The 27011-nt window shown below is 36.6% G+C and overlaps 1 protein-coding gene across 2 annotated transcripts; it reads right to left on the reverse strand.

Moving 5' to 3' along the window:
• LOC142107617 (indolethylamine N-methyltransferase-like) lies at positions 1-27011 on the reverse strand. Of its 2 annotated transcripts, XM_075191148.1 has the most exons (5): positions 26943-27011; positions 26503-26564; positions 24663-24823; positions 12643-12850; positions 1-818 (listed from the first exon to the last, which is right to left on the reverse strand). In XM_075191148.1, exons 3-5 carry the CDS (start codon positions 24811-24813, stop codon positions 389-391), a joined length of 789 nt encoding a protein of 262 aa, XP_075047249.1. In that variant the 5' UTR covers positions 24814-24823; positions 26503-26564; positions 26943-27011; the 3' UTR covers positions 1-388. The 2 variants fall into 2 exon arrangements, with proteins under 2 accessions (XP_075047249.1, XP_075047248.1); XM_075191147.1 differs by lacking the exons at positions 26503-26564; positions 26943-27011 and adding an exon at positions 25681-26032.

Here is a 27011-nt window from a genome sequence, read left to right on the forward strand (position 1 = left end):
ATATATACACACACACACACACACACACACTGACAGTTATTTATACATTGTTTGTTTCAGAATGCTGAACTATGTCTTGTTTTCACATACACAGTGGTCTTAATTGTCCTGGCAGCACTTTCTCAAATGATTTGATTCACTATATTTCATTAATTTAAAGAAGAGCATTTTGGTTTCACTGTGTTTATATTATTAGCAACTACCATTTATATTTAACAAATTGTTGGGGGGAAATATAGGGGTGTCCTGCTGGTCTTTTATGACAGTGGATCTCAGCATTTACCTAGAAGAGTTGAATAACAAAAGCCATGAAAGCAAACTATTTGCATTTTGAGCCACAGATACCATTGATAATGTTTCGGAGATCTGATGGGTGACCATTTTATAGTTACTGTGGCTTGCGAGCATGGACATAATAGTGACTGTCATGGCTACAGACATCCATCCTCGATTTATCATTCCGAGGAGTAATTGTCATTTTTTCAATTTCATAACCAGCCTCTTTAAAAGCCATCTCCAGGTCCTTTTTTGTTAAGGGAAGGGCAGAAAAACGTTTCATACCAACATCGTAATAGGTAGAATTTAGTACACTTAAAACCAATAAGTGACCTCCAGGTTTAATCAAGTTTTTAAAGTTTTTCAGGACATTGCAAAATGATTCTATGTCTTTACAAGCGACTTCAAGACAGAGACAAGTGAGGAGACAATCAGCGGGTGGCAGAACAAGAGGCTCATACGGGTTACTTTTCAGTGCATCACATTTCAGGACCCGTTTCACCTTACTGCGGAGCTTCTCAGCTTTTTCCTCATAATTCTTCCTATAAAAGAAACACATAACACACTGTTGTTACTTGTCATGTATTCCTATGTGTAGCTTTTGTGCACTTACACACAAAAATTAAAAAAATATGTTCCTGCACAATGTAAATGAATAGAAACAGCACAAATATCAAGCAGCTGTATGAAAATAGATAGCAAACCCTGCACATTAATTACAAAATAAAATAAAAAACCACACAAATTAGCACTTATGGAGAAAGTCTCTGCAAAAGAATATTAATAGCATTTTTATTAATAAAAACTCAAGAAATAAAAATCTCACCAATCATTCTATCAGTTTGACTTCATAATGCACCAAAGCATGTAAATGAGCGTATATCTCTAAAAAGCATTTATTTCCAAATAGCAGTGATACATAATACCGTACTGCTGCAACTTACTATGACTCCTCTTCCTAAGCAAATTGTTTTTAAGGTTCTCTGGCAGCCTAGGGCTGTTGCTGAATGCAGACAGTGAAATATATGCCTAAAGTTGGTGCATACATATAGTATTTGGCCTGGTAGGGAATAAAACAAAGCCTTTCCAGCTTCACTGGACCTCATAGGAAAATATATACTAAAGCCATCCTGAGATGGCATTAGCTTGCAGACAAGTAGATTCACCATAATAATTCATTATATCCTTTATGTCTTAATGATGCTTTAGAGCTGAATAACCTTATATATTTTAATTGAGTAAATCCTCTTTTTGTTATACAATTTCATTACTTTTTTCCATTAGGTGAGTCATAATATCAATATGTTAATTTTGATATGCAGAATTATATATGACTCCATGCTGTTATATGCATTAAAGAGAAGCATGATTTTTTTGTAGGTGACTGGAAACTTAATTCTAATTATCATGATATAGGATTAAAACTTAGGTAACATGTTCTTTGAGTTTAGCAATTTTTTTTATTTGTTGAGTTCCACTCTTTCATGTTAATTTGTATTTGGTAGTAGAGTGTATAGGAGTTTAGTGCTCTCAGTGGTCAGGGAACAGGGGTAAATTACCCCAAATGGGGTAAAAATGAAATTCCTGGAGGTAATGCTGCCGATTCACATGCTGTCAGTTGGATTGTAGACCCCTTTAAATGTGAAATTGATGTTGTACCAGAAGAGTCTCAAGGGTTGGCTGAGGCACTTCTTGAGCCTCGATGAAATAATGAAGCATGTATTACATTTGAAAACAAAGCAGATCTGTCATATTTTTGGATCTCAACAGCTGCAAAAGCATTCAAAATTGCACATGAGGAGGCAGTCAAAAAGTTGCTGCCTTTTGCAACAACCTACCTTTGCGAACAAGGATTTTGCACTCTAACGAACATAAAAACAAAGCAGAGAAATCGATTGGATGCTGAAGACTGTATCCAAATTGTTCTGACATCAAAATGCCCCAATATTGATGCTCTCGTATCAAAAATGAAGCAACATCATTTCTCCAAAACCTGAAGTTTTGAAGTTGAAGCTTTCAAAGAAATTTTGAATAGATTCAATAAAATTTTGAATTCCAATAATTAATATTATATGATTACCTTCCTTTCAAATCAAAGGGGTAACGTCGGCGTATCTAAATATATTTTGGGGTAAAAGGTAAAAAAGTTGCCTGACTCCTGCTCTAGAGATACATTTGAATATTTATCCAAATGGGTTAGCTACAATTCAACTATTCTGACCACTTAATTTTAACCAATTCTAAGAAATATATTTTTTTTATTGATTTGATCATTTATAATGTGTTAAGTACTCGATTTATAAATATGTTATTTGAGCTGGTGTTAGCTATATATATAATTAATATGACTGTCTCACAAGTAAAAATTTATCAGTACTGCTGTTTGCATTGAAGTGATATTAATTTGAGCAGATTTAGTATATAAGCACAATCACAGAGTGATGTCTTTAGTTACTGTATATTAATGAAAATGACATACATAAATATTCACAAAAATACTATTACAATTGTTATAGTTTTATAAAAAAAAAACACACATTATTTACATATATGCAATTTTTTTATTTAATGCTCATTTATATTTATTGTTACATGTATAGATAATATGGTTGGAGTGAATATTGACATCCGTATTTCACTATCACGTCAATTTTGGGTTAATTTAATGGTTAACTTTTAAAATTGTATAATATACTAATTAAATTTTCAAATTAAAAATTAGAACAGCACATAAATATATATTTTACACTACAAAAAAAGAACTTTAGGACATAAGTTGCCAAACAGTCACTTTATAACTGTAGTACAAACTTTATAGGCTACATAGTAATACAATTTAAACTGTAGAAATCCTATAGTGTGCCCTATATAACAGTATGATTAAAAATGATTGAGAGTATAATACTAAAAAATAATTGTATTTATTCTTTAAAATATATACATTACAAGGTATACATCAATTTGCTTTAATTTACATCTGAATTAATATAAACAGACAATTTGACATCATAAACGGCAGCAGTTAAAAGAAAATATTGGTTAATAATAACAGTTCCTCCAAGAACAAAAGATTAAGGTCTAATTAAATACAAATTATGAACACAACAAAACATCTGACCTATTATTGGTATTAAAAACATGCTAACTGGCGTAATGCTTTGTGACTGTGACAGAAAAGGCTAGTAGCAAACACTGCTACAGAATACATGACAACATGTAGTAATAACAAGCATGGTCAGGAAAAGTATATATGTTTATCTAAGTTCAAAGTTATGTTAAACTATTATGGCCCTAACACCTTTAATTGTCAATAATAAACTGAATATGATAAAAAAGATACAGAGACTGTAATGTTTGATAAAGCTAATATATAATGTAGTAATTGTGTACATATGGAATTACATAACTATTAATGATATTGATTGCACTCTGACCGTTTTCATACACCTTTTTCTTGCGTGAGTAAATTAACTTTTTTTTTTTTTTTTATGTAGACATTAATGTTTTGTCATTAATATAGGATGTAGGAATATAATTAGTAGTAATTTCGTTTTTGTAGTTATTATTTCAGAGTCATCTTTATTTTGGTAGGCATTTATGTAGAGTAGGTACAGGGGCGCACGCAGGGGGGTTCCCTAGTCTTTGGAAACCCCTGTCCTGCCTGGTGTGCCTGACTCTTTTTTTTTTCTCCACACCTAGCGTGGGTGGAGGTAGGGGGGGACAAGCGCACGGAGGGGGGGTGACGATAAAATCAGTGGTGGTCAGTGGCAGCAACAGGCAGCCAATCGTGAGGCTGCCTGTTGCTGATTGGCCTCAGACAGGAAGTGCTCAATTCACTTCCTATCTGAGCAGTGAGGAGCGATGCAGCAGAATTGCACTTAAATGTAACTGAGAGGTGTCGATGTCAGTGTTGTGTGTGTGTGTTGACAAGAGGGCTTGTGGCAGTGTGATGGCACAGGGGGCTTGTGGAAATATAGTGTGTTTGTGATGTCACAGGGGGCTTGTGGCAATGTAGTGTTTGTGTGTGTGTGTGATGCAGGGGCGGGCTGGGCTGGGGGGCAGGGGGGCATCGCCCCCCCCACCGGGCCACTCAGAATTACCGATGTTAGGTCCATTCCCCAGATTCAAAATTGGCAATTTTTACCCGCGACACCTAACAGTAGTACACGCAACACTGCTCGTGTATTTAAAGGGGGATTGGAAGAGTTGGAGAGCTACCTAGCACTGTCTAAAATTAAAGCCATGCCCCCATGCAGGCTGGTCACCCCCACTGGTGGTGTGCCGTGGAAACCCCCCTCCTCAAATCCTGCATTTGCCCCAGAGGTCATATTTATTGTTGGATATTTTTTTGTAGTTAATATTTCTCAGCAGGCATTTCTTGTGTAGACATTTAACACTGTCGTTTACCTTTATTATCGTCATTTATGCTATCTTTATTTAAAATTAGAAGGAATTTTATGTTTGCCATTATATTATGTGGAGGCATAGCTCGCGTCTGTTTAATATCGCGCCTACTATGTAACTGTCGCTATAATGCACTTGGAGGCATTCTCGTGTAGCTCTATTGGTTCATTGGCAGCACGGTGGCTAAGTGGTTCTGCCTTACAGCACTGGGGTCATAAGTTCAATTCCCGACCATGGCCTTATCTGTGAGGAGTTTTTATGTTCTCCCCGTGTATGCGTGAGTTTCCTCCGGGTGCTCTGGTTTCCTCCCACACTTCAAAAACATACTAGTAGGTTAATTGGCTGCTAACAAATTGACCCTAGTCTGTGTGTCTGTGTGTCTCTGTCTGTGTGTGTGTGTGTGTTAGGGAATTTAGACTGTAAGCCCCAATGGGGCAGGGACTGATGTGAGTGAGTTCACTGTAAAGCGCTGAGGAATTAGTGGTGCTATATAAATAAATGGTAATAATAATAATAGTAATAATAATAATTGGTTGTCGTTATTTTCAGTGCTATTAATTCGTACCCAACCTGATAAGAGAAGCTGAGGGCCCTGAGGTAATTACATTTCTGCTAGAGCAAGAGAGAACGAGGGGAGATGGATAGAACTGGGGGACTGTAAAGAACATGGGAAGAGAGGCTGTAAAAATGGGGGAGAGGGAGCTGGAGAGAACAGGGGGGAAAAGGGGTTGTAAAGAATAGAGGGGAGGCGGCAGTTAAGTACAGGGGGGTTAGAGAGCTGTAAAGAACAGAGGGGTTTGGGGTTGGAAAGAAGGGGGGGTTCCTTGGAATATATTACATTAACACAATAAAAACAAAGTAATTCATTAGTAAAATAAATAAGTACTATATTCAAAAAGGCGGTGATGATAATAATCTCTATGAAATGAGGTGGAAATTTAGCCCTTAATTTGATTGTGGGACTGGTGGGGGAAATATAGGCCTTTGTATTAAATGGGAATGCTATTAATGCTGGGGCTGGTGAGGGGTTAAATTGGTTGGTTAATTGAATGGGAAAGTTATTAATTTAATGTCAGGGTTTGTGAAGGGTGAAATAAGTCTGTTAATTAAATGAGAATGCAGCTAATTTAATGTCAGGGTTGATGGGATAGGGGTATGTTTGTTTTCTAAATGGAACTTTAATGATGTGGCTGATGATGGGTAAAATAGATCTGTTAATTCAGTTGTAATGCTATTCTTTCAATGTTATGTCTGATTGGGGGAGATATTGGTTGCTTTTTTAAATGTGAATGGTATTAATTTAATTTTGGTTTCGGTGAGGGGGGATATGTCTGTTTAATAAATGGAAATTATATTAAGTTAACATTAATGCTAATGAGGGACAAAATAAATATGTTAAATAAATGGGAATGCAACTAATTTAATGTGAGGCTGAGGTGGTGGGGGTATCCAACAGGTGTGGCAATTATCTGTCATAGGAAAAATGGTTGACTGTAAAGTAGCTAAAGAGAGCTTTAGCAATCCTGGACTAAGGTCGAAAACTGCACTAGGATATCAGACTTCAGGTCCCCATTTCTAACACTGTACATATAAGTTAAAACACTGTAGGCTGGACTGCACTATTATTTTAAAGATAATCCCAGTGCAAAGCAACCTTGATTGATTATAATAATGAACAGATGTGGTTATAAATATAGATCCCTAAACGGTTAAAATGATATTCCCTAAAATTGTACATAAAATTGTCTCTAGTGCAGTGCCTTATACGTTAATCCTCCAATGTAGACACATCAGTATACTGTCTTGTTGGTGCAGGCAATAGATCTACAAAACAAAGCCAAGGGATATTGCGGTTTGTATGTATCTGACAATTGCAGCTTCTACTGGGAACTAGCTAATTACTAACATCTACACACCTATTCCGAGGGCTGATGGATGTAGCCCTACTCCCGAGGTACCTAATGAGTAATCAGCAGTGTGTCACCTGTCTCCGTGTATATAGCTGTTAAGCAAAAAGGATATAATATTGGACCAATTGGTTGTGGCCATGCGAAATAAAATAAAAAGACTCAGATACCTCCAATACATGTATTGTGATCAATATCCTGTATTGTGATCAATATCCTGAACTCCATCAGATACTCAAGCAGAAGGCTTCGTTTCTACTTCCTTTTATCATAATGGTCATATGACTGCAACTTGGGTATGTCATATGACATAGTATGAAAAAACTCCAATCGCTGTGGCGACAGCGGCAATTCAAAAACCAATAGATAAAAATACTATCCAATGGATGAAACGCACTCCAACGCGTTTCGTCTTATCATTATAATTTTCTCAAGGAGATGAGATGTGCTGGGTTTCTGTATCCTTTATAGTCTGATTTTCAACCACATAACTCCACCCACTTTCATTAACTCTTTAGGTCTCTATCTTGACACAGTGTCCCAACAATGTCTACTCAATTGAGATATATGCTTGTTTACATCAATAGAGGTCGCAACTTATTTAACTGTGAACATCACTCCTCCCAAGGGTAACTGGATCCAACATTTCAAGTATGACTGCATGTAAATGGCACTCAATTAATGGCATGGTATCTATAAAACATGCAAACCATTCTCTTCTCATATATTCCTCCTTTCTGAATCACTGGATCCTTATGTGTTATCAGTCCATGGAGTATATAACCTATATAACCAAGTGTATGCACACGACTTGGGCATAATAGTAATTAATAGGCAATGCCATATATACTGAAGTTGCATAAAGTTACTTGCCTATAGACGGCTTCACATCAAAATCTATATTTAACCCCTTAGGGTATATTGATTTTATTCTATAGATCAAGGCCGTCCCCGTTCTTCAAAAAATCTCCCCCCTCCAGCTCTATTATGATATTAGCATACCTGGGATTTAGTTAGCACAAAAAATTACAAAATCCAAAATTTAAATTTAACTTACTAAAATTTATTTTTAAAGCAAAGCAAAGTAGCAAAATACAGAGATTAGGAGTCTGTCTTGAATTTACATCAATTTGCATAAATTATGAAAATGTGCACTGCACATACCCACAAAGACAGTGCCCATATATGCGTGCATGAAGAGTTTCTTTCATCTGACACTTGTCCTGTCTTACAACTGGAGAGGCGAAACAGGGTTGGTACGAGACTGTCTAAAGTAGGCTGAGTACAATGAGGGCATTCATGCAAATGTGAGGGAGGCAGACCAGCATGGAAATGCATATAAATGTGTCAGGAGTCATATCATTATCATCATCATTTATTTATACAACTCTTTACAATTGGGAACAAACAGTAATAAAACAATACTGGGTAATAAATACAGAAAGAGAGTTAAGAGGGCCCTGCTCGCAAGCTAGCAATCTATGGGACAATTGTTTGATACACAAGGGTAAGCGCTACATCATATTGAATATTTGTCCAGCTGGAATGCAAAGATTATAAAGTATTTAGTGGGCTGTTTGCTCAGTCACACAACTATGTTGTTCAGAGGGTTGTTGTCTTGTGTTAGCTGTGTGGAGGGTGGTAATAGGGTAACCTAGGGGATTATTGTCTGAAGAGGAGAATTTACTTACTTACTGTGCGAGGGAGGGAATTCCATAAAGCAGGTGCAATCCTGTAACCGATAATTGGAGGAAGTGTTGAGAGTGGAAGAGAGATGCACATCTTGTGCAGAACGGCGGTATCGAGTTGGGAGATATTTTGAGACAAGTGAGGAGTTGCCTATTGGTACAATTTTGTTCATGACCTTGTATGTTAGTAGAAGAATTTTATATTGGATTCGTTAAAAAACAGGCAACCGACGTAGAGACTGACAGTGACTCAGCAGACGAAAAACGATGTGCAAGGAAAATCAATCTAACTGCCTCGTGCAAAATTTATTGTAGGGACTCGAGTCTGATTTTGGGAAGACCAGTAAGGAGGGAATTACAATAGTTGATGCGGGAAATGATGAGTGCATGAATTAAAGTTTTTGCAGTGTCTTGTGTGAGATATGTACGTATTCTGGAAACGTTTTTAGATGTATGCTGCATGATGTAAATATATAGTTGATGTGGGGAACAAAGGATAGTTGTGAGATAAGGATTACTCCTTGGCAGTGAGCTAACAGGGTGGGATTTATGGTCATGTTGTCAACAGAAATAGAAATGTCAGGCAGGAAGCTTCTATTGTTGGGTGGAAATATTATTAGTTCTGTTTTTGAAAGATTTAAGTTGAGTTGGCGAGAGAACATACAAAATGAAATAGCAGAAAGGCAGTCAGTAATTTGAGACAACACAGATGGTGGGAGATGAGTAGAGGATAGATAAATTTGTGTATCATCCGCATAGAGATGATACTGAAATCCAAAGGAGCTCATTAGTTTTCCAAGAGAAGGGGTGTGGATAGAGAATAGCAGAGGACCTAGGACTGAGCCTTGTGGTGCTACAACTGATAAAGAAAGTGAAGTGAGGGTGTTCCAGTGAAATGAACACTGAAAGAGCGATTAGATAGGTAGGATGAGAACCAGTATAGAACAGTGTCTTAAAGACCTAGTGATTGTAGTGTCTGTATGAGAAGATAGTGGTCAACAGTGTCAAATGAAGCAGAGAGATCCAGGAGAATTTGAAGAGGGTAATCACCTTTAGTTTTAGCTGTGATCAAATAATTGACAACCTTGGTCAGCGCAGTCTCTGTGTAGTGTTGAGAGCAAAAGCCTGATTGAAGAGGATCCAATAGGCTGTTTGCGGAAAGGAAACGTGTGAGGCGAGTGTAGGTAATTCTCTCGAGAAGTTTGTAGGGGCATGGAAGCTGAGAGGTGAGGTCAGTAATTTGAGAATGAGTTTGGGTCAGAATTTTGTTTTTCAGAATAGGAGTAATCACTGTGTGCTTGAATAGTGATGGAAAGATACCTGTAGAGATAGATAGATTACGGATTTTAGTTAGAGTTGGAATGAGCACACGAAATTGTGAGGGTATGGGTTCAAGAGGACAGGTGGTAGAGTAGGAATATAAGAAGCGAATAGAAACTTCTTCATTTGTGGGATCAAATGAAGAGAGGGTGTCAAACGATACTGGGAAGGAATTGAGCTGAATGATATTTGAGGGAGATGATAACATTGCAAGTCAGATCTCATCTATCTTGTTCTTGAAATAGGAATCAAGGTCCTGGGCACTGATGGTAGTCAGAGGATTTGGGGTGGGAGGATTGAGAAGAGATTTAAATGTGTTAAAAAGGCATTTGAAGTTAGAAGCCTGAGCATAGATGAGAGATTGGAAGTATGCTTCTTTAGCATTTCGATAGGAGTGGTAGATATCAGTCTATGCACTGAAATCATTAGAGGTACAAGATTTACGAAAGTAAAGTTCAGCTTTACAAGAAAGTTTTTATAGATTTTGTGTTACTTTGTTGTGCCACGGGTGACAACAAAGTCTACGCGGACTATGAACAGTCGCTGGAGCCACTTGATCCAGGGAAGTTGCTAGGGTATGCTGAAAGTAAGGAACTACCATATCAGGGGAGGAGAATGTAGAAATTGTAGAGACCAGGTGTTGGAGAGAAGTGAAAAACTTGAAAATCAATAGAGTCAATATACCTGCTGGTGTGAGGAGGCTTGGAAGAGTTTGACAGCAGGGAGTTTGAAGAACTGGGAGTGAATGAGTAACTAATAAGATGATGATCCAAGAGGAGGAAAGGAGTTTTAAGGAAATTAGGGTTCTAGCCCTTTAGAAAGTCTCAATCGGGATGAAACGCGCTGTGAACACGCCCCCTACACGTCATCAGCTGACTATTACCAGCCAGAAGCGCTCACTCAGCACCCGGATATTCCAATGTGCGTGTCACTTCCGTTATCGCCGCGCGGCGTCTACATCTCCATCTATACAGGACTGAAACAACAACAGCAAGTATAACCGGTTTACTGTTTTATAGTATTGAATACAAGTTTTAAACACAAGTGAGAGACAATCTGGATTGTGGTCCCATACTCCGGATTATAATGTAAAGAGTGTTAGATGGATTGAATAAGGAACCATTGCTGTAAATTACTCTGAGAGTCTAAGAACTGCATTCAATTGGATGCACACTTTTATATCGTTGTACAGTGATTCATGCTAATAACTATATTAGGTGGCTGGAGGTTATTGCCATATTATAGAAATCATCTTTGGAATATTGTTTGACATTGTTTTATTAGCCATGTGCACTATTCTCATTTATGAGTTCTGTAACACCAATATGTGTTTTATGCTATAGTATGTACCTGTTTTATATTATTTATTGATATTGATACTGTTGCATTTTTTTAGAGAGGTATTGATTTTAGTAATAAATACTTTTTCCTTATTTGGGCATCTATGTTTATACACACCAATCAACACGTAAGATAAATACATTAATTCATAGAATTCAATGATCGCCTAACTATTATATTGTTAAGGAAATTAGAACCTGAGCATAGTCTATAGAAAACAAGATCAACAAAGTGGCCATCCTGATAAGTTGCAGATTCAATCCACTGGGAGAGGTCAAGTGAAGAGGTTAGAGAGACACATATCTTTGGTACCTGCTAGGGTCAGGTACAAATTCACGCTGATATTGATGATGGTCACCAGCACTAGCAAATCACTTATGATGGGCTGATTGCAAATTCACCTCTGAAGCTGATAGGAAATTTCTGCATTGATAGTGCAAATGTTACAGGTTTTGTGGATGTATTTTAAAGATAATTTTTTGTTACTTTATTCCTTCACGAGAAGGAGTATTATATCTGCTGTATTGTATCAAGCCTAACAACACATGTGTTTGCACTACCAACACAAATGTTAACAAACTTCTCTTGTGCTTATGACCTGGTTATGTGTATGCTTATGTCTGACATAAACCTGGGACATACGCTACAGGTGCAGAGCGGGACAGATTTTGAGATGCCTTCAACTCAATATATGGATGTAAATATGCTACTTTTACAGGCAACTTTTTTAGGTGGATATTATGCATCCAACTCAACATCAGTCCTAAATGTATACAAAGCTTAGAAAATCCAAATATTACAAGAACCTAAATTGTTATCTCTTGTCAGACATGTGATTACACATATCAGTATATCTAATGGCTGATTTACAAGGTATTTCAATTCAACTAACTGCATATGGCTCTGTGATGCCTGCAGCAGTACAAAAGTAATAACAATCTATGTGGTAGCCACTTTATATAAATTCCTTTGCATTTACTAGACCTTAATGTGATGAGAAGGACAAAGAAATATTTTCACCAGCTTTGTAAAAATACTTGATAATTTCACCATAGAGTCGGATTTGCATCCTAGGTAGCACTGCTTAATTTAACAATTTTGTTTTATGATTTGATAATTCTGAGAATGGGAATTCCAGGCATTTTACAGCAGTAGTGCCAATAATCCTACTTACTGTCACTAGCCAAGGTTCCAAGACAAGTGTATTAAATTAGACCTCCATGGCCATATCTCTGTAGCCTCAATAATTTGACTCAGGGTATTCATAACTGTATCATTAAAAAATTGTGAAGTTCTGTTTTGAGATTTTAGCACTAACAGTACAAAATTGTCTAATATCGTTAGTCAGGTGTAACTCTTTACAAATATTTTCTGTGCTGTGCTCATGGATCTTGGGAATTCTATCCATAGTTCTTCAGTAGAAACGTGCTGATGAGCGATGGATAACTTTTGGCACCTTTGTTCAGAAAAATTTAGCAAAATTCATTGCGATCCAGCGCCAAAGCTTCAGGTGAGGGAATGTGGAAGCTTTGTTGAGCAGGACATGTTCATGAGTAAACAATCCCTTTATAGTGGCTCCCTATGTCTTGGTGATGTAACTGGTAGCTATTTAGGGCAGCTGTCCTATTTGAGGTATCAGGAGTTATTCAAGTAACTTGCAGTACCAAGAATAAGGATTGTAATTAGGATTGAGACACTTCACATACCTGTTACCTTCCAGCTCACACACACATTTGATAAATTGTGTCCAGTCTAACGCATTGGGATCCTTCCTCAGCCATTTCTGCAGTTCAACATGGTTTTGTTCAAGAAAATCCGAGGCGATTATGTTGTTAAATACTTCACAAGCAGAAAGGAGATGATAGATGCTGGGTCCCGTACCAAAATCAATCAATGTGTCTCCTTTAACACCACCTTACAAGATAAAATATATAGAAAAAATATAATTTAGTCAGAATTATATTACTTTTCTACATTTAGAGGAATTCCAGACAGGACTGCTTTTAGGCACATGGCATTTTTCACCACTTACATTTCCCCCTCCCACAACCCTCTGAGAAACGTTAAGCCAAATGCTGTCAACATAGACCAAAATATTAATTCCTGGCAAAAAAAATTAGGATACATGATATAAATCTATAATATAATATATTTTAAATATACAGTAGGGTGGGGTATGAGTGTGTGTCAACGAGAATCCCGACATCACTTACAGAGGCACTGAAATTGCGAATGCTGTAATTGATGTCGGGATTCTCTTCGTCACAAAGGTGACTACCACCGATACAGTATACGGCAATGAAATAAAGTAAATCAGGTCCACGTTTGTATTCAATAAGAGTACATATTTTAAACACTTGCCCACACACATTTATAATTTACACCTGCTGACACAAAGGAAACTCCAAAAGGAATTCATAATTACCATTATAATTTCAATAAAATCAATTCTGGTTCTGCATGCAGTCTAAGGATCGCTGTACATTGCATAGCGATGTTTGAGTTTCGTCTCGATTATACGTTTGCAGATATTTGACATTGTATTTACATTTTCTATGTAGCTGAGTACAAACTATTGTTCTAGTTACCAAAAACTTCAGCCAGAGAGAGATCCACTATCTGCATCCTTCAATACACTTGTAAGGGCTCATACAGACAGACATAAAAAATAGCCTGCTAATAGAGTAGTAAAGACCCTGTATTTGTTTTTAAGTGATGTGCATTAATATCAGTTATTGATAAACTCACTTTAACTCTGACAGTCAAAAAATAATGGAAGTGAATGAATCTGTTTATACAAATGCTACCCAGGGACCAGATGACAAGATGACTAATTTGTTCCATCTGCCCAGCTCCTCTGGCTATGCTTGCTGAGCTCATCCAATCAGGGCTCAGCACACACTCCTCTAATCGGAGTTCAGCACGCTGATGCTCGGCCTCATGTGACTACACAAATACTTGGTAGCTTATTTGTACACTGAAATTTAAAGTTGATATGTGTGTGCTACATGAAAAAACAGGCAGTATTTAACTTATGTGCAAAACAGAACACTCATTTGCACCCCTTGCAGTGTAACATGGTTTTGTCCAGGAGACTGAAATAAGAATCCTCTTCATTTAAGATCCTTAATGAATCAGGCCCAATCTCTTTTCCAAACAGAACCCCAATATTGTATATAATTAATACAGATGAAGTTCCTGAATGTAAGTTCTGTTTCGATATCCTTAAATGATGGTAAATATTTGTTCAGTATTGTAAAGATCAACAGAGTATTCGTGATACCTGTTTATTTCTGAAATCAGCTTATTTGTTATTATTATTATTTATTTGTAAGAAATTATACGAAGATTGTGTGGATGGTAAGTATATTAGCTTATATTGATGTTTCTCATAGAGAGCAAAGAGAAATGTATGCGTGACCGTGCATACACATGTCCAGGGACACGATCGCGATCAAGGTAAGTATATCAGTTTCACAGATCCTCAATGAACAGTAGAAAAAGTATATATCTATATCTGTATATTTTCAGGTGTGATCTGGGTTTAGTAATTATCAACCCCACATATACTAAATATTCCTTCTATTCTCACTTGAAAAGTGGCCGCATATAATTTTCCGGCTAGCTGGTCACCCTTTGTAAACTGTGTTATATAGGGTTATTATTCACTGACCAGCTATGACAAAACGGATGCTTAGGAAAAATATATATGTCTCAAATTACTTTGTGTATATTCACATTATTTCATTGAGGGACTATGATTAAAGAGTATTGAGCATATACATTTAGCATTCACCTCAGAGAACTGCTTGGTTCTATAAATAGCAGCTTTAGTATTATTATTGAGAACAAAATAAAGTTGTGTTCTAGTATTTCAAATAGCTACATTTATAATAATCTAGGATTTTGCTCACATGAGAGGGCTGTGTTGATGTGCATAGCTCAAGTCTGATTACTAAGAGCATTAACATACAAAGAAAAGGTATTTTTCAACTTCTGTTGTATTGTATCAATTAATTGCATCTGTGGCAAGCTAGGGTTAATGCCATATAAATTGCTAATGTTCTTTTCACATCATTTCATAGTTAAAGTATATTGAGCATATACATGGGACATTCACCCAACAGATACATAGCAGTTTCAATATTGTTGTTAAGAAGAGAATGAGGTTTGTATGCTGAAAAACGAAAGCAAATACATTTTTCTGTTAAATACTATACATCTTATGACCTAAATGAAAATGTTAATTTCACAGCCTTTTTATAATCTAATAAATTCACCTTTTGGAAGAATTTTCTTCCAGATTTGCGTTATTCAAAACAATAATTATCTGTAATGGCTAAGGATCTTTCACAAGATCTCTGGTAGATATCTTATGTGATATGTTCATATATCTTTAAATAGGTTTATATTTTATTTGAATAATCACATTTCACTGCTCAATCAGCTCCCTTTATGGCTCATGATCCAATAATATGTGGATCTCGTATTCACTTCACGGTCACTTTTGGGTCAAACATTTTCTGTCCCTCTTAATATTTATACGACACATTCCCTTGTTTTCACCCTCACTGTTTTATTCATAATCTGCCATCACCTTTTTATTTCACATATTTTTTCACTTTTTTGTCCTATGTAGTTATCTTATTTTCTCCCTTATATCACTTATTACAACTCTGTACATCAATTAAAATGCACTAGCACACATAAACACATACAGATATTTCCGATCTGCACTGTTTTATTTACAATTGTTATTTCCATTTAATTTTATTCACCATTGGAATTTCTTAGTGACTTATAATATTGGATAAACACTATTTGCACATCATAACACAACATATATATCATAATTTCCAATTTATATAGGAAAACCATTATATATACCCTTTGTCACTCACCGGACTGTGAGTGCCATTTCCCGTGTGTTTAGGAACCGTGGCCGTCCGCCATCCTGAGGGTCTGCGCATGTGCAGCCCTTATCAAACCTTCAGTACCTGTTGCTTTTAATTGATTGGATGATCAGGCAACCCTCCCTATTTAAACCACCTGTGATCATTACCTGGTTGCCTGATCTTGGAGTCTCATTCCTCATGAGCCTCTGAAGGTGTTCCTGTGTTTCCTCGTGTATTCAACTCCTGCTGATTCCTGTTTACTGCTATTGTGGTTTCCAGACCACTTCAACTCCCCTGTGTTCATCGTGCCTGCACTCAGCTGATTCCTATCTGTTACTACGACCGGACTCCAGTTCGTTTCAACTCCCCTGTGTTCATCATGCCTGCACTCAGCTGATTCCTATCTGCTACTACTACCGGACTCCAGTTCGTCTCAACTCTCCTGGGTTTATCGTGTCAGCTCTCCACTGCCTCTACTCTCCCGTGTTCAGCGTGCCTTCTCTCCGCTGCCTCCACCACTACCACTGGATACCAGACAGCCTCAACTCTCCCGTGTTCATCATGTTTCCAGTTTCACTTACTACTGCTTCCTGAGTATTGCTTCGTTGATTCTGGATTACCTGCCGTGCGCTGCACCAACCTGATTACCGCTTCCACCCTCCAGTGGTCGCTCCTCCTGCCGGCCTCCAGCCGTTCAGGTATCCCTGCACGTCTCTCTGACAGCCTGCTTTCCTGAACCACGGTATGCATACTTTCCATTGACTTTGCTTTTGTATTGCATATCCATCTGGACTGAGTTGTGTTCTTCTCCGGAGCCTCCTATCCACTGAAGCTATTATTACCATTGACTTTGTTTCCTATTGCCTGGATAGCTATTGTGACTTTGTATACTTCAAGCAGCGCTTGTCAGTTATTGTTATATTGTGGATATCATCGTGGGATCAAGTACTGAGTGCCCCGTGTATACTCTGCTTTACATTCATCTCCTCGTGCCCCTCCTCACATATATATAGCAGTGGTACAACTTGCTGATGCAGACCACTGACTCCTGATCCCTGTGACACCAGTTTCAAGTATCCTCTCACATAAGCAGTGGTACAACTTGCTATACGCAGACCACTGACTCTCACTACCTCCTCACTACTCCTGGACATTCCTCCTCACTATAGCAGTGGTACAACTTGCTATACGCAGACCACTGACTTTCCTCACGTTTACTTGTCCATCTGGTTCCTCGTGTACATACATCTACTCATTACCAGTTGCTGCTAGTCATAGACTTTCCTTGAGCATTCTCTCACCATCTGCTGATTCTCCTGTTCCGTTGTCACCCTGCTACCAGAGAACCATAGTACCAGCTATATTACTCTGGTAAGTCCATCATCTGGTGATATCCTGGGCAAAGACTCCTAGTGCCCGTGACACCCTTCTCATATATATTTTTTCACGGGTGATATAGGTATATTTTTATTTTTATTTACATTTATTATTATTTTTATTTATATTTATATTTATTTTTATTTATATTTATTTATTATTTATTTTTATTATTATTATTTTTATTTTTATTTATTTATTTTTATCCTCAGTCACCAATCAACACACATTTATTAACATTAAAATTCAAGAAAATAATGTGTATTATCTTGAAGGATCAATAATACCAATCTCCAAATTCCCTTTTATAACATATAAATAAAGGATCTTCACAGCGCATGACATCAAAATTAATATGTTGAACCTATCCTGGTATGTTATTAGATGTATTTTATAGTGATTTAAACAATAACTTCTAGGTACAGATGACAATCTCGGGATAGCATTATGTAGATATCTATAGATAATCAACAACATACATATTCTAAATGTACCTTACATAATATGTATACTTTATATATTCTCTTTATCTAGATGTTTATAAGTTTGGACTCTCTCCCAAAAAAAATTGAATAATTAATTATCAAAAAACAGTCTTTTATATATTTGTTCCTGTGACCTTATAGTAAACACATTAAAAAAATCTTAATTGATAGGTTGAAAAATGTGTCAATCAAATTATATCAAGCTCATTGGTGGATATTAGTTTAAATACCCAACCCGAATGACATATGGGTTGCCTTCTAGTAGAAGCTAATAGTGAAATGTATGTCAGGTGTATGTGTAGTTTTTAGAAGGAGTCTGTTTCAGGGAGTTCTAAGTGTAGCTGGCTATTACAGCCCTTTTTGATCAATAATATGAATGCTGTTTAAAAGGATTAGCTCTTTCTACATGGCATTAATCCTAGATCATCACAGATATAAGTAATTAACATAATATAACAATAGTAGCTGATAAACTCAGTCTTTGTATTCTTGAATGCTTCCAGTAATTAGACCAGAGCTGCAGTTCACCAGCACAGCCCTTTTACATGAGCTGAACCTCAGATTAGAATATCACAAATGCAGTTTTTTGTTATGGTACTAATATATTAGATACAAACCTCATTCTGTTCTTAACAACAATATTGAAACTGCTATGTATCTGTTGGGTGAATGTCACATGTATATGCTCAATATACTTTAACTATGAAATGATGTGAAAAGAACATTAGCAATTTACATGGCATTAACCCTAGCTTGCCACAGATGCAATTAATTGATACAATATAACTACAGAAGTTGAAAAATACCTTTTTTTTGTATGTTAATGCTCTTAGTAATCAGACTTGAGCTATGCACATCAACACAGCCCTCTCATGTGAGCAGAATCCTAGATTATTATAAATGTAGCTATTTGAAATACTAGAACACAACTTTATTATGTTCTCAATAATAATACTAAAGCTGCTATTTATAGAGCCAAGCAGTTCTCTGGGGTGAATGCTAAATGTAAATGCTCAATACTCTTTAATCAAAGCCCCTCGATAAAATAATGTGAATATACACAAAGTAATTTGAGACATATATATTTTTCCTAAGCATCCATTTTGCCATAGCTGGTCAGTGAATAATAACCCTATATAACACCGTTTACAAAGGGTGACCAGCTAGCCGGAAAATTATATGCAGCCACTTTTCAAGTGAGAATAGAAGGAATATTTAGTATATGTGGGGTTGATAATTACTAAACCCAGATCACACCTGAAAATATACAGATATAGATATATACTTTTTCTACTGTTCATTGAGGATCTGTGAAACTGATATACTTACCTTGAACGCGATCGTGTCCCTGGATATGTGTATGCGCGGTCACGCATACATTTCTCTCTGCTCACTATGAGAAACATCATTATAAGCTAACATACTTACCATCCACACAATCTTCGTATAATTTCTTACAAATAAAAAATAATAATAACAAATAAGCTCATTTCAGAAATAAACTGGTATCACGAATACTCTGTTGATCTTTACAATACTGAACAGATATGTACCATCATTTAAGGACATAGAAACAGAACTTACATTCAGGAACTTCATCTGTATTAATTATATACATTAGATATTTGTGTTATTAACACAATATAAAGATTTATTCATTTAGATGATCTGTGCAGTTTTTGATCATGTTTGATGGTTAATTAGGCATTCTCATTGTGAATATCTTGGATAAGGAGATACATAAATATAGGTGATTCTACCACCACTACACTCTCATGTGTACTCCCATCTCATTTACCTGTCCCAGACTCCAACATTTTAATATTTTGCTTTTTAATTATTAAATTCATTTTTAATGCATATCAGTAAAAAATTTTGGTTTTATGAGTTTTGTTTATGTATTATCCATCTTCAACAATCCCCTCAATGCTATGGAATAATTTCCCAGTATTGGACTAAATATTTGCATCTTTAGTGTGCTTTCATTGGAAGTAATACTGCTTTTCTTTCTTTTTTATTCTATTGTCTGTAGAATTTGCAGGCAAATTGTGCTGCATTATATAGGTAACACCCAAAGAGAAGAGCTCTATTGTTCCATTGCTAATTGTAATTGCTGAAATAGAAATAATAGGGCTGACAGTCTTGGTCTAAATCTTCAGTTACATTTTATTGTACCATAGCTCACAGAAACAGGAGAGGTGGCAGGGTTTAGTGATAATCTTCCTCAAACAATACTAATTCATCCCACCATCATAGAAGTCTGTGTAGTATGATGTAATTGCCGATAATGGCCTTCCAAATGGAATGACTAGTTGATTTTAGGGCAGAGCTGTCACGATTTTTGGCCAATTCTTTTACAGCAGAGCAAATATCAAAATGTTGTGCGGACTTATCTGCATCACCACTGGGTGTATTGGGAAAGCAATTTTTTATACAACAAGCAGTTGCCAGAGAAACTGAAGGAGAAGCCGTCCAAACGAGATGTTGATAAGTCTGGGATCCTTGCAAAGAAAATTAAGTATTTAGTCTACAATTAAAATATAGTTAGCACATTTACTTTGTTTTATTTCACACTATAATGTTCTGTAGCACATTTTCAAAATGTATTAAGGCAATGACGTGACTCGCGCTAACCGTCTCTGCACTTTCTTCACAGGTAACTACTTCGCTGGACTAAAGTATATTCCCCTCAAATGCTAGTCTTCTTGCAGCTGCTGCATTCTCCTACGTGCTGTTGCAGAAACTAGATATTGACCCTCAATGTTTCTGGACACAAACAGCATCTCCTGCATGTCATTTTTAAAAAGTTCTGTAACACCAAGTTGATAGTGTGTGCAAAACATGAAATGTGATTGAATTCAACCCCGCTGTAATGCATGACCAATATTGGGGTCGTAATCAGAAATGACATATGCTCAGGAGAGTCCAAGCAGGATTAACCATCTTTCAATGACATCCCTTAGTTTTTGGAACAGTTTGTCAGCTGTATGCCTCTTACTGAAGCCGTTGATACACAGAGTAGCCTACTTCTCAAAAATGTGACGTACTTGGGTACATGCTGCTGCTGTCCATGCTGGGGAAGGCGAATGACCAACCACGTGGCCTGTGGCCTGTCACAGTCATATAATCTTTAGTTTGCTCAGTTCCGCTTGTCCACATATCTGTGGTTAAGTGTACAGTGGGTAGAATGCCATTTTGTCGCCCAATAATTACATTTTTAGGAACTTTCCGGTACAGGAGAGAATTAGCTTTTCTAGTAAAATGGTAAAGTGATGACATTTGCTAACAGGGACAGAACACCTCAATTAAATGTCTCAAACCAACTGTATTAATAGTGGACATTGGACGCAGATCTAACACTAGCATAGTACCCAGGGCGTCTGTGATCCGCTTGTTGTTATTTTTTTTAAGTTTCTGATTTTCCCAACAGTTTTCCAAGAACTCGCTGAAAAATGACGAAACATGGATGAGGATCCTAGATGGTTAAGGTCCCTACCTCTACTGAGTGTGGCTTTAATAACGCTACAAATGGCTAGACAACTCTTGCCAGGATTTGTGTAAAAATAACTCCACACTAAAGAGGTGGATTTTTGGTCTTATGCCCAGGCATGACAATGGCCTTTTTGTTATCATTGGCAAGAACTGCAGCAATTTTTCTTTTCAAGTGTATGAAAATCATATTGTGACATAGGAGGTCGTCAAAATTAAATAGAAAATGACTGGAAATTAGTGTTACTGAGGTTAATAATAATGTAGCTACAAAATAATACCTAAATTATGTTATTTTAGCACCAATAAATGTAATTTTTTTTAACAAATTGCAAAACAAAACCAAAACACAACGGTAATCCAGATCCAAAACCGAATACAAAACCAAAACACGGGGATCAGTGACCATCTCTACTTTACATATCTCTTACATGTCACTAACAGATTATATAAATATTATTTATATACATTCCATATTTTTATTCATGGGTCTTGGGGACCACCTCTGCTGCAAGTCTCGGGCAGTTCCCTTTCCCTTGGGGTTGAAGTTTCCACCTGGGGAAATTATTTTTCAGCCCTCTCTCCCCTTAAATATATACAAATCTATGAAAGGCTATGAAAGCTCCTGTCAAATGATTAACACTCTGGCAATACTCTACCTTCATCTGTCTGCATCCTCATTTATTTATAGATAGATTTATAATAGAAAAGATTAGAATATCTAGCGCTTTTTTGGGGTGTGCAACTGGGTGCTGACCCTCACTATAAAAATAGATATTGCTGAATGACCCTTCTAAAATAGACATGTATTGAAAATAGAAAATATTAGAATAGCCTAGTGGCTAGCACTACTGCCTCATAGCAATGGAGTCATGAATGAGATTCCTGACCATGGCCTTATTTGTGTGGAGTTTGTATGTTCTCCCTGTGTTTGCGTGAGTTTCCTTCGGGTGCTCCGGTTTCCTCCCACTCTCCAAAAACATACTAGTAGGTTAATTGGCTGCTGTCAAAATTTACCCTAGTCTCTCTATATGTCTGTGTGTGTGTGTATGTGTATGTTAGGAAATTTAGACTGTAAGCTCCAATGGGGCAGGGACTGATGTGAATGAGTTCTCTGTACAGCGCTGCGGAATTAGTATATAAATAAATGATGATATAGCTTTTGGGGTGTGCAGCTACTTCTGACCCTCACAAACACCCTTTTTTAAATATAGATTTCACTGAATGACCCTTCCAAAATGTACAAGTATTGAAAAATAGAAAATATTAGAATATAATAATATATAGGCTTTTTTGACGGTGTTCAATTGCTGCTGAATCTCACACGCAAACACACAGTTTTTTTCAAAAAAATTCCAGTTGTCACTACCCCACACAAAATTACTTTCACTAGAGAACTCTTAGTTTTAAAATAAAGATATTTATTTGTTTTTTTTGATCAGCAAACATTTATAACTGACTAGTATCTATAGAACTGCTTTAAAATAATGACAGCATTCTATTACTTTCTTATGTCCCTGGTGCTATATTATGAGCAGGGCACTGCAGCTAACCTCCTCCCTACATTTCACGTAATCCGAACCGCTTGTCTCTACTCAAAATACACATTAGGCTGCAATTGTTTTGCAATTTCATATTTTTATGTGTATGCTCAGGATTCAGAAATGCGTACAACACAAAATGAGGTCCATTGAGTTTAGGTGGATCACTGGCTGTGTGATATTTGGAAAGAATGCACTGTTTTTTCCAACAAGTCCTTTGGTGCAATATTAGATATTTCAAATGCTGAATAAAAACTAACATTAAGAATAGATAATGTATGTGAGCCTGATGCTATTACTTTTATGTATTTTAGATTATGTATGGCCCTCAAATGCGATGAGAGCATATTATATTCGCAGAGTGACATTGACTTGCAAACCCCACATTCCTCCTATAGACCTTTCACATTATTCTCAGAGTTATTACAATGGAAAATACGATGGTCAATGAACTGCAATTTGCTGGATAAAAAACATGAATTACGATGGAAGGTAATATTGTCTTCTTACTTCATACAGTTAACATTAGGTGACCTTTGCATTCATATCTTCCCTAAGGTCTGGCACATTTTAATCGATAGCAAACATCTGCTTTATTTATTTCTCAATGCATCAGTCATTCAGCAGTGGAATAATTTGGCATTAGTAGTGCCCATGTTCTTCTGTACATTGGTAAGCCACTTGGCAATGCAGGTAGTTTGTGTAGTGACATTGCAAAATAATGTGTGTTTACTGCAGATATAGTAATGTGTAGCGGCTTTATATGTGTAATCATGTAAGAGAATGCATTGATTGTATAATTATGTAGACTAAGATAGTACTCATAGGGGCATATTCAATTAGGTCCTGGGATCGCGGTAACCCACCGAAACGGGGTGCAAAGGTGGCACCGTAATAAGGCTGATTTTTCTTCGCACCACATAGGGTTATGAAGGAAAATCCACGTTATTGCAGTACCGTATTACCTTCGGTAATGCGCACACCGTGCGTTACCTCAGTCATGGAACCTAATTAATTATGCCCCATATAGTCTTGTGGGGCACTGCTGGTATAATCATGTTAGGTGACACTGCTAGTGTATAATGTGTATGAAAACTGTCAAAATACTATATGAGCACAGTGGAAGCCAAAATATTCCCCCCCACCCCCAAAAATATTATCACCCAGTTTGTGGTGTTTTTGGTCTTTATCAGGCTCCTTACATTGCAAAAGGTGCGGGGAATAATGTATTTGCGCATACAAACATTAATAAATTACTGCCCCTAGTAACCAAATTGCCGTGGGACAAATTATCAGATTTTTTCAAACAATAAACTTTGAAAAAAGCATTGCTCAAATGTGTTGAGTAAACTGTTAACAAGACAATAACTTCATATATAACTAAAATAAAAGATGTTCTAGTAGTTCAAAATATCTGGGTTATAATATAAATTGACATGACAGAGCACTAGTTAAATGACCAGTTCCATGTATGTGTAAGGCTTGTTGAACAACGACAGCTTAACTAACTTAAGTGTTGTTTAAGGTATAACTAAAATATGTTACATGGAGCAGCTAATCTGCATAGGGAACAGCTACATGCATAACCTTTTTTAATATCTGTGGTTTATAATATAGAGTGTTGCACCTTAATTGTGTTGTCAGTTTAAATTCTTAAATAGTAACAAATCCTTAAATATCTATTTAAGAATAATTTATTCCTGACATGTTAATGAACCTGAACAGACTAATAAAATCATCAGATTTTTTGGACTTGCAGCTCACACCTATTTTATACATTCAATCAATCTCTTTAAAGTACAATTTTATTTGTATTGAAACAGTAAGCAATATATATTGTTTCTTCATTAAATACACATAACCTAGATCACACTCTTTTAATAATTATTACATTATAAATGCAACACTTGATCTAGTTATTTATTGATCAATACTCTACCTGGAGCGAATGTTTCATGAAGGTTCTGTAAAGCAAAGTTTGTCCATTCTCCAAGGAGAGCTCCTTCCCCTGGAGCATAGTATGTCTGGAAATAATCTAAGGGATCAAATTCATCAATGTAAAATTGTGGTGGGGTGAAAGTGGTCTCCATATTCTCTTCTCTGTGTAAGACAAGATACAACTGATTAGGCACTGATGGATTGCTATTAAATTGAGTTTTTGTTATGTAAGAAAAATGCACGTGATTACATATAGGATGGTTTATAATTAATATGGTCAATTGTTCTTCCCAGTTCCACAAATAGAAATTCTCAATGAAGTCAATAAAGTTTGCTTACACTTTTTGGCAGATAGTCAAGAAACATAGGCACAAGAAGGTGAATGACTTTGCAGGCATGGAAAGAAACATTAAACATTATTATTCTTACATATGAACTCATCTAACAGGTTGCAATAACTGCTCTCTCCCATGTTTTCAATGATATGCAAGCCCCCTCCTGAAACTGTTATGCTATTTTCCCTTAGAAATGTATTCAGTTCTCCAAAAATAATACATTTAGACAAAAGAGTGACTCATTTTATAGAGAGATAGTTTGTTTTTGTTTACATTTTTTTTAAGAAACACAAATATCAAAAATAAAAGATTTTACACGTATTCACTGTATAGTTCTGCCTGGGATTGTATACCAGACTTTAGTGCCTTTTCCTCAGCTTCTAGGGTTTTTGCGCAGGTGTATCTGTATCCGTGTTCACTTCTTGTGTTTATTGGCTCTCAATTTTGTGTCTGTCTTCCCCACACTAATAAGGTCACTGGTTCTAAGCTCCTAGCAACCTCTAGGAGTATTTAAGGCCTGTTAGTACATTGGAGGTTGTGGGAGCATTTTGTGATCTATCTGAAGCTCCACTTTGTATCTTTTGATCTAAGTTTGCTGTGTTGTTTTCGGTCTGTATCTTATGTAGCCTGCTTTCCTTGTAACATTGTTTAGCCTACCTTGTTCTCTTATTGCTGATACCTCACCTTCCTTGTCTCTCTGTCCTGGACATGTCACTCCAGCTTCCACTGCTGTAGTTGTAAAGTTCTTTGTGCTATTCAAGTCCTGAAGGTATCTATGTACCTGTGGGTGGTCTCAAGGAGACACTCAGCTGCACCATGCCTAAGCACAGGCTGTAAGTGAAATCAGCTCACCAGTAGTGGTTTGGTGGGACTGTTTCTTTCCTTCTACATCCTTTTGGTATTCCTGCTTCATACCTGTCTGATAAACTAGTGTATGTTCCCCGTTTCTATTTTCATTCACTCCAGGCACAGACCACTGCCTAGCTTACTACACTTTTGTGGTTTTACATATAGTTCTCCCTCAGTTACTGAGCAGCGATCCTAACATGAGCCGGACAATCTTTGAAAGATGCCTATAGTTGCAGTGAAAATAGACCATTTGTTAATTGAACAATTGACAAGTTTTTAACAATATAATCAGTCATGACCTCTTTAATAGATTGTACTAGTCTCTCTGGATTTAATTGAATGATATCAATATGATTTTGTAATTTATGAGGGTATTGCAAAATATATTGTTCACCAGATCCGGAGCTAATGCAAACAGACATATGTATTTTTTTTAATATGGAATTATGCAAGTTTTATTATATTAGTTTTAGATCTTCTTTGGTGATACAAAAAGTCACCTGCTATTGTTTAAAGTAAGTAATTCAATAACTGCATTGTAAAACTTGTTGTTTAATTCAATTAAACCAGTAAAAACAAAATTGTACCCATTGTTTGCACTTTGCAACTAATTAAATACACAGCATTATGTATTAAAATGGTGTTACTTTCACCTACCTGCTATTGCAGCTTTCACAACCTGGTACTGGATTCTTGCGTGGATCCTGGAATGTTGGGACCTGTTGGAAAATGTAAATATGGAACACCAAGCAATATGTGAACACCATACATAACACAGATTAAACAGTATATAATGCATACATCATAATAAGATATTATATTTATCACACCCTCCCCAGGTGCATCACGCCACCCCTCAATTACATCATGCATCACATCACCCCCTACCACATCCCACATCACACTACCCCCTTCCACATCATGCCACCCCCAGACACACCACATCATTCCCCAGGCACATAACACTACCCCCTAGACACATCACACCACCCCTCAGACATATCATGAAAACCTCCAGTTATAATATCATGCCACCCCCAAGACACAATATAATCCCCCAAGGCACTTTATGACACCTCCTAGCCCACTGTACTTACCTATGCTACTGACAGAAAACTTCCTGCAGAGTGAGCAGGGAAGGTGTTATTTTTGCGAGATTTCATAAT

This window comes from Mixophyes fleayi, chromosome 11 (genome assembly GCF_038048845.1).
Source record: "Mixophyes fleayi isolate aMixFle1 chromosome 11, aMixFle1.hap1, whole genome shotgun sequence".
NCBI classification, from domain to species: Eukaryota; Metazoa; Chordata; class Amphibia; order Anura; family Limnodynastidae; genus Mixophyes; species Mixophyes fleayi.

Coding starts and splice junctions, on each gene's coding strand:
- LOC142107617 (XM_075191147.1), bottom strand. CDS start 25,706: ATGTCCAGGACAGAGAGACAAGGAAG. Junction 24,824..25,680: donor AGGACAGAGAGACAAGGAAG/GTGAGGTATCAG, acceptor TGTCTTACACAG/AGAAGAGAATATGGAGACCA. Junction 819..12,642: donor TGTGAGCTGGAAGGTAACAG/GTATGTGAAGTG, acceptor TTTCTTTTATAG/GAAGAATTATGAGGAAAAAG.